This window comes from Corapipo altera, unplaced genomic scaffold, assembly GCF_003945725.1.
Source record: "Corapipo altera isolate COAL_440 unplaced genomic scaffold, ASM394572v1 112, whole genome shotgun sequence".
Lineage (NCBI taxonomy): Eukaryota > Metazoa > Chordata > Aves > Passeriformes > Pipridae > Corapipo > Corapipo altera.
In genome coordinates, this window is record NW_020884899.1 from 8,639,464 (window position 1) to 8,648,484 (window position 9,021).

The 9,021-nt window shown below is 43.1% G+C and overlaps 1 protein-coding gene across 1 annotated transcript; it reads right to left on the bottom strand.

The window, feature by feature from the left end:
• Positions 1 to 4,708: 4,708 nt before the first annotated feature.
• Positions 4,709 to 6,683, bottom strand: LOC113950008 (cytochrome c oxidase assembly factor 7). Its single transcript, XM_027649254.1, has 3 exons — positions 6,478 to 6,683; positions 6,267 to 6,407; positions 4,709 to 5,291 (listed from the first exon to the last, which is right to left on the bottom strand). The coding sequence occupies exons 1-3, from the start codon at positions 6,581 to 6,583 to the stop codon at positions 4,843 to 4,845; spliced, it is 696 nt and encodes a 231-aa protein (XP_027505055.1). The 5' UTR covers positions 6,584 to 6,683; the 3' UTR covers positions 4,709 to 4,842.
• Between the last annotated feature and the right edge of the window lie 2,338 nt (positions 6,684 to 9,021).

Sequence of the window (9,021 nt, forward strand, 5' to 3'; positions counted from 1 at the left end):
TGCTGTAGAGAAAACTCTTCACTCAAGAAGATACAGAAAATAACTTCCCTGAAGGTAACTAAGCAAGGCTGCTTGCGGTGTTGACAGTGCCACAGCTTCTTATTTTCTCTTCAACAGTTATTGATAACACTTGTGCTGAGGTGGCTATCACATCTTTCTGGAATAATACTCCATAAATATTATCTGAATAACATTCAAAGGCCAGTTTCCCATCTCAGTGTTTCTTGGCTTGCAAAGAATTGACAAGTCCTTGCCATGATAAATATGATTTGGAGGATAATCAGTTTGGGCCCCTACTGGCACCGTGTGACCTGCCATGAGCCAATAGTCATTCAGTGCTTTGTCCTCCTTTCCTGAACTACAGAGATAATCCGGGTTTCCTTCTCAGGATTTTGCAGGAAAGATTGTTGCAAAGCAAAGAGTTTGCTTTCCTGGGCAGGAAGCTCTATAGGAACATGGCATGCTTCCAGTGGCAGGAGAGCTGGAAGGAAACCAGCCCATTTCTTTTCACTCTTTCTTGTGAGACAATGAAATGCTCAGACCAGGCCATTACGTGTCAAACAAGGACTATCAGCATAAGGAACTTCTAACACAAATTCAGGTTAGTTCAAGTCATGAAATTACATCATGGCCAAACAATGAACATTTTCTTTGATGTCTTTCTTACCCCAACTCCATATGGAATGGCTCTGCAAGCTGAAAAGGACTCTGTCTTGTGGTTCACTGGGTGAAGCGCACTAGAATGCTGTGGATGACAACTGTGGTATTAACATGGAGGAATTTCATCTTCTTTCTTTCTTCTTTTCCATCAGAAGCCTCTCAGTTGCTAAGAAAAACTCTCCAGGGTTGTTTAAAGCACCGTACTTCAGTCTTGCATAGACAGAATGAGATCCTACAGAGAACTTCCACCATACTCATGAATGGGAGTGTATGCATGTATTACAATTATGCTGTTCACAAATCCCCATCTGAAATCACCACTCCAAAGTGGCCTAAATTTTGTAATTCCAGAGCACACAAATTTCTTACTAGTTGATTAGGGAGAAAAAGGATTAAAAAATACTTTTTAAAATATTAAAAAAATGTATTATGGTATTACAAACAAGACTGAAAAGGTGTGTCTGTAAGAAACATAAAACATATTCAGAATTAATATAGCAATAGTAATTGTAAGTAGTGTTAGGAGTAGAAGGCAATAACATCAAATCAGAAATATATGATATAATCTGAAATTAGTGTAATTCGTGGTTATTATGCTTGCTTCAAGTGTGGATACTGAAAAATGAAAGCACTGGGAGGCTACAGACATGGCAAACTAAATCAGACGTTGAAAATTTGGCACAGAATTGATCCTTAAAGTCTTCTGAGTCTTGGAGAATCTGTTTTGTGAGGTTTCTAGGCTATATTGCTGATACAGTGTCTGGAAAATCAGAACAGGACACCAGTGTTTACTGCTGAAATATGTTCTAGGGACTTCATACAATCCTGACTCTTAGCCTGTGCCTCTCTGGATCAGGGGTGTCATTATGGGTGTACACAAATGGCCCAATATCAGGCTCTGAACTGGACCCCTGGCTGTTACCCCAGCACAGATTATTGCAATGATGGCACAACTGATATTGCTTGTTTTCTAATGTGTTTCTTGCTGTATCATGACTCCTTTTCCTCTCTCTCTTTTTGCTTCACCCCTCAAAAAGGCCAACTCTGAGCAGAACTGTGTCATTCTGAAGTCTAGTGGATGAGATGTGGGAAGCACAAGGGAAGGAGGAATTCTTCCTTCGCCATCTACCAAAGGAGAAGAAAAGCTACTTGAGAGTTCTTCTCTCTCACATGGTGAGTGAAAAATTGCCAACAGAGTATTTCTTTCTGTACAGCACAACAAAAAGGTTGTGCTGTAACAAGGAACACTCTTATTCTGGTTTCTTGGTGTTGTGGCAATGACACAAACACAGTCCCCCAGACTGTCCCTCTAGGTGGGTGTGTACAGCCACAAGAAGTCCCTTCACACACACACAGCAGAGAGGAGTTGCCACTGATGGCTGAATAAACGGTAAGAAAGATTCAAAACTGCTTTTATTACAATATAACAGAAACAGAACCACCAGAACAAGTCTGTTTTTCTGTTTCTGCAATGTCATGTGGCTCCTTTACCCAACTGCATCTTTTGTCCTGAATTAACCCAAATGACACTTAATAACACAACATGATGTGGCGCCAGTGTTTCTAATCTTGGTACAAAGCCAGCACTCCACTGGTGATCTTTCCACAGCCGCAGGAAGCATCCTGCAGAGAATGCTTTCATCATTTACAGCCAGGTATCCACAAGTCTATTTAATTAATTAGAGTTGGTCACCATTCCTTCTGAAGTGTATTGCTGCTTTATTAACAGAGGTCGGTGTGAGCTTAGATCAATGCAAAAAAATGAAAGGGAAAGCAGACAGTGGTTTAGGAGCTGTGAAGCCGAGACAAATTCTTTTATTTCTTGGGAAACCCACTGATCCTGAAGAGATTAACAGGTTCTTCCACATTTCCAAGCATGCTATTATGATCATATCTGTCACTCTTTCTTTATGACCTCAGAGGCTTTGAAGAAAGTTTTCTTCCCAGGAGAAAATAAAATTTAGCCTTTGTAACATCAGGTAAAAAGAAAGAGCAGGAAGATATCAGCCTTTTGGTAATACCCTCATAATACCAGAGCAAGATGGTTATAAGCCAAGATTTGCAGGACAATTTTCACCTCTTAACAGATTTTGATTATGTCTCCTGAATATAATCTTGAGGCTGAGAATAGACTGCTATTCATAGATTCTATATGCTGCTACAGATTGCATTAACCACATAGAATTTGTAATACACTGAAATGAGATTCATCTTTTTTTTTGATGCCATGTCACTTTGGAGGGAAAAGAGTCTTATAGGAGAGGACCATAGCCATCTAATACATGTTACAGCATCATCAGTATCTGTGTAAAAAAGGTATAGGTGTGTGCAGAACAGGCAGCAAACTGTTCAGAGACAGACTGGAAACACGAAAGAGCCCTCCTTAATTTGGGTTTGCCTTTTCAACTGGTGATACAAAATTGGATGATACTTCATAAACTTATCTTACCAACACACTTAACAGCTTTTATGAAAATGATTCATTTTATAATATTTAAACTCTGCAAGTCTGTGAGTTCTAAGTGCTGTGCAAAGGTCTCCCACAGCATGCACTTTATATGTGGCTTTAATTGTCTGAAACACGTGTTGCTTTTACTGAGGATGTTCCCAGGTGTCTGTGTTGATTGGAGGTTCCTGGGAGGGTTCACTAAAAATCATTAGTCCTGGTGGAAGAAAGCTTGCTCTGGTGCCTGGACTGAGGATCTGAACAGGTCACTCTGAGGCAGTGAGTATTGCAAGCTCAAAAAACAGATCAGGGCTTAAAATGTCACCCAATTCTCCAGTGCCCTGATCCAACAGTAATTGCTTACTTCTGAACACACACAGACTGTTTTATTACTAGTGTTACACTCCACAGAGGTAGCATTTACTTACCTTTCCCAAGGTCCAGAATCACAAAGAATCGGGCAAAGTGTGTTCCTCCAAGAGCTTTACCTTTCTGAACTGTCATAAAATATTAACTGTTAACAGAAGAATTACTTTCACTTTTGTCACCACTATTTGTTTTTCCAGGCTGCTGAATACACAAGCCAGAGGCCCTGTAAGCCTTTGCAATAATGTTTTCATACACTGCCATCTGTTGTTACGGTGTGTCCCTGTCACTGCTGTGCTGTCCCGCTGGGGTTCCTATTCCAGCAGGAAGCAGTTCCTTTCCAGGAAGTATGTTCAAAGCATAGTCAAGCTTTAATTCATACATGCAGAAAGATTCTAACAATTCTGCTTTCAGTTATGGCAATGGCTAAATTAGTGTTGCTTTTAATCCCACTTCACTTATTTCAATAGTAAGTTTGTACCTTTATTCACACCAGAGCATTCATGTTCTAAATCAGCAGTGAATTTACAGCAAAACATACACACACATATCACAAAATTCCCATGTATTTATACACACCAAAATTAGAAAGGATCCTGCCAGTGCATGAATACATTTACACTCACTGACCCGCTTATTTAGAGAGCTGTTCCAGAATCTGCATGTTTACTTAGCAGTTTGGATATAATTAAGCTATGGATTTGAGTCCAAGATCTGATCAGTTAGCACCTTATTCCCTAAATCTGTATTGTAAAAAATAGAACATAATGTTACAGAAGCTGTCAGAAAAGTAAAATAACTTGTGTGTGATTGAATAAGGAGTGATCACGTGTGTTGGAGAGCAAACCTAAAGCACCCAGGCACATAGTCACAAACCAGCTGGCAAGTGAAGGAGATAAGTGAAGGAGCTAGGAATTGGCCTAAGCCTATGGAATTACAGCTGAGTATCCCTGCCTTAGAGCAGCTCACCTAAGTGTGCAGCTATCCTTGTTCCACAAGTGCTTGTGTGGGAGATGGCACAGTTCTGACTGCAACTGTTATTTTTGTGTGTGTTACAACTGGTCTGAGCACAAGCCTCGGATCTGAAGCATTGGACACAGGAGAGAGCCTTTGTACTTGACACCATGGGGACAAACTTCCAAAAGGCCAGTTTTCAACTTCCTTAAAAAAGAGAATGTATCAGATCAATACACTTAAAGAACTCGCGTATTCAAAAATGTAGAAAGGCACAGGAGAGCATTCACAAAAATATAAGTTTATTTGCATATCCAAATACAGGATATTTATTTAAGTGAAAACTGTATGCTCACAATTTAAATAATTTCACTTGCCATCTAATAAAACTGCAGTCTTAATAACTGCAACTAACATTACTGCCCAAACACTAAAGAACTCGAAGCTTCTTTCTGTTCTTTATGCAGCTGTTTTGCCCTGTTTTTCAGATCCTCTGCCTTAGCATCATTCTTTTCCACGCCATCTCCCAGTTTGTACATGCGACTGGCGTTGGCACAGGCCCACACGTGCCCCAGCTCACACCCTTTCAGTGAGTACTTCAGGGCACGGCCCATGTCCTTGGGGACCCCAGGTGCCCCCTGCAGGTATATCACACCCAGGTTGAAGCAGCTGGCAGCAAAATTGCCATCACAGGCTTTTGTGTAATAGTCTCTAGCGACCACGGGGTCAGGTTTGTCATCGTTCACTCTCCCATCGTGGGCCAACAGCCCGACGTTGTGACAGGCATTCACTGACTTCTTCCCACCTTTCTCACATGACTTCAGGAAAGACTTGTAGGCAGCTTTCAAATCTGGTTCAAGTCCACCTGTCAGCCAAGAAACCAAAACATTTCAGTAAGGACATGCTAAAACAGATAGGAGGTCTCTGCTTTGCAGCATGCTTCCCTTCCCACTGGAAATAGAGCATCCCTCTCTTTAGATACCACAGTCAACATTTAGGACTTCAGAGACACCACCATTGTCTCAGTGACAAAGGTTTTGCAATGTCTTTGACTTAGGAAACTTTCCTCCACTCATAAGTAATCACAACAGCACCTGTAACCAAAAAATAAGCCAAACCAACAAAACACTCTTTCCACTACTATATCCATGGGTTTCTTACTTAAACAAGGCAAATATTATTTTGCCAGTACCTACACACGCACTGAGACTGTTACTAGTTTTGAGCTACAGTACAAATATTGTTCCTTACTAGTATTGTCATTTGGAAGATGTTCCACTCATTTAACTGCTTCCCATTACTGTACCAGCAAATACATTTTGGACAGACTCAGGGGCTACCTAGGTAAGCAGGGTTACCAGTCTGTGACTTTCTTACTTTCTCTAAAAGAGAAGAAATCCAAATCTTAAGAACTGAACACACTGCAACATTGAGCCCTGGCTATACTTACCACTTATACAGATGTAATTATAAAAAAATAATACATGTGGTTAACCTACAGCTGATACTTCAGAAGGAAGCAATTTACAGGTTTCCACCCTTCCCCTGCTTTTATGAGGTGATCATGAAAGGGGCGGGACAGGGGCTCCTTCAAGGTCAGGATGACACGCAGGTATTCGGGGGTCAGGTGTTGGAATAGGTGGTCAGGTATTGATACAGGGAGGTGGAGGAGTCGCCATCCCTGGAGGTGTTTAAGATGTGGATTAGTGGTTACAGTAGCACTGCTGGATGAACGGTTGGACTTGATGATCCTAAAGGCCTCTTCCAACCTTGGTGATTCAATTCTCTGACTCCAGGCGCTAAGCACCTTTACAAAAGCAAGAGCCCCCCCCCGGCCCACCTTTGCCGAGGGCCTGGTAGGCCCCCAGCTTGTAGCAGCTCTCGCTGTGCCCGTGCTCCTCGCAGTTGTCGCGCAACACCCGCGCCGCGGCCGCGAAGTCCTTCTTGATGGTGTCCAGGTAGTCCGCGAAGCGCTGGCAGCCTGTGGGGCACGGCACAGGGGCTGAGCTCCCGCCGGGCCCGCCGGGAGCGGGGGGCGGCGGGGCCCTTACCGTCCGGGTCCTTCTCCTTGAAGCACTGGTAGCTGTACTCCACGTGCAGGTTCTCCAGGTACGCCCGCACCTCCTCCTCGTCCGCGAAGTTGATGAACCCGGCCATGACCGCGCCAGGGCACGGCAGATCGCGGGGCCGCTCCCGCGAGGAACGAGCCTTCCGGGCGGCACCGGGGCCGCCCCTTCCCGAGCCGCCCCTTCCCCGGCCGCTCCTCCGGCCACTCCCCCCGCTCCTTCTCCTCCCGCCCCTTCCCCGGCCACTCCCCCTGCTCCTTCCTCGAGCGGCCGTTCCCCTACTGCTCATCCCATCACCGCTCCCTCCCGCGCTCACCGGGAACTCTGACAGTTCAGCAGCTTTAAGCGATAGCACGCTGTTAGTATTTTACTCTCAGAGTTTTGCACCACTGGATGCGTATTCCCGAGGTCTGATTGGGAACACTCCAGTCCACAAGTTGAGACATGTCTGAGGCTGAGACAGTCGAGACTATGTACATTAATGCGCTCTGCATGGCTTACGAGTCACGGTTGCTTCCCCCATTTGCGTCCCGCATGTTTTTATCTGGATTAACAGCTCCATAATTTCCAACTCGGAACGGAGGAGTTGCGGCGAGAGACTGTTCTGAGCCACCGCCCCTTTCTGTGGTGCCACAAAAGCTCTTGGAGGTGCTCTTGGAAGAGCTGGAACCTGACACCGAGTGTCTCTGAGCTGGCAGCGTCAGGGGCGCTAAAAACACTCAGGGACTGATAAGCACTTAACACACATCAAACCTCGGTTCTCCAGTGATCCGAGAATCACAAAATGGTTTGGGTGGGAAGGGACCTTAAAGCTCATCTCGTTCCACCCCCTGCCATGGGCAGGGACATCTTCCACTGGGCCAGGTTGCTCCAAGCCCCATCTAACCTGGCCTTGAACACTTCCAGAGATGGGCACTGACAACACTATGGATGAACTTAACCCGAATGTGATATTAGAGTACTTACACAAAACATGGCACACTATCCAATTCCAGCAGTTTTGAGCACAAACCGAATTTTCTGTAAAGCAGCACATTAGAAATTTATGTGCTGAATTGCTTAGAGTTAAAATTAATGTGAAAGTACGCTTGAGTTAAAATGAATTACAGAGAATATTTGCAAATGCTTTGTCCCAAATTATTTCAGTAGGATAAGACCGGCTTGCCAAGTTTTTGGGATAAATAAAACTCAGTTAAATCCTGTGCGGAGGTTCCCATAGGAAAAAGCCCAATCATTTATTAAGGGCTGGAGCTAATTGTGACCAACCATCATCAGCCAGACTGGCAGCAAACCCAGGTGGGCACATGGCTGAAACGCCAGTTACGGCTTCTAAAGTATTTTCCTAAAAGTTTTCAGACTGCTCTAAATTTGGATTGCAGTTAAAACACATTTCCCATAGGAAGCTAAAATCTTGTGTTCAAAATGTATTGACCCAAACCTACTAGAGAACATGAGTAAGAAGATGCACATCGTTTGGTCCATGCTGGCTGCGATTGGAGACTGTGGGAAGCTTGTGTTCTGGAGAGGGCCTTTGGAAAATGAACTGATTTTGTATCAGAAATATTGTTTCTTTGAAAAAACATCTTTGAAAAACATTCCAGTTTGCACAGAGTCACTAGAAATTCCTTGAGTTTGTTGGTTTATGTCCTTGAAGAGTCTGCTCCTGCTGGGATTTTGCCTTTGCAGTTTCTGATGCCGATGTTGAGCCGGTGCCAACTCAGCCATACGGCCTCTCCAAACTAGGACTGGAGTGACAGAGAGGATTCCCAAGTACAGCGGGGCAGGCCAAGAACTGGCACCGGGAGCAGGGGATCAGTCTGTCACTTCAAAGTTTTCACTGTCTGAGCCCAGACAGGAGAAAGGAAAATAGTTTCTATCATAAATCCATATGGAATGAGAAAGAGAAGGTGATATCTGTACAGAAGCTGGGAGTGAATCAGTGAATTTGTTAATAGGTATCAAAAGAACAACCTGGAAGTTTGTAAAGGCATTAGGAAGTGGATGAAACTCATAATGGACCAAGAATAATAAAACCAGCTCCTTCCTAATCTAAGCTAATTTCTGTGTTCATAATTATACAAATTATTTCTTCTAAGGAGATTAGATTTTTAAATTAAATTCAGAACTTGGAGGCTCTTAATTCTGTTCTTGTCGGATCCAGAGTACATAATTTATTTTCTCTACATCAACACCCTAATCTAAAGAATTGGGACTATAACTGATCCTCGTTATGTAGTCCTTAAACAGGCAAAACTGTGCTTCATAATATTTGTAGAATATTTTGTCATCTTGTAATGACAGAAATGTAAGCTATTTTAGCAATTATACCTTAATATGTATTTATGTGTCTTGCTGGTTTGCAAACAACAGCTATCCAAAGCTTCTGTATGTAGAATCAGCATTTCTTCAAGAGTAAACTCTTTATACATTAATTTTATTTGGGCAGGGTACTTGTATTACTCTTTACTTTGTATCCTGAAACAAAAAATAACTCTATTCCCTTTACAAGCAATACATTGTAGTACGTAT

Coding starts and splice junctions, on each gene's coding strand:
- LOC113950008 (XM_027649254.1), bottom strand. CDS start 6,583: ATGGCCGGGTTCATCAACTTCGCGGACGAGGAGGAGGTGCGGGCGTAC. Junction 6,408..6,477: donor CAAGGAGAAGGACCCGGACG/GTAAGGGCCCCG, acceptor CGTGCCCCACAG/GCTGCCAGCGCTTCGCGGAC. Junction 5,292..6,266: donor CTACCAGGCCCTCGGCAAAG/GTGGGCCGGGGG, acceptor CTTGGCTGACAG/GTGGACTTGAACCAGATTTG.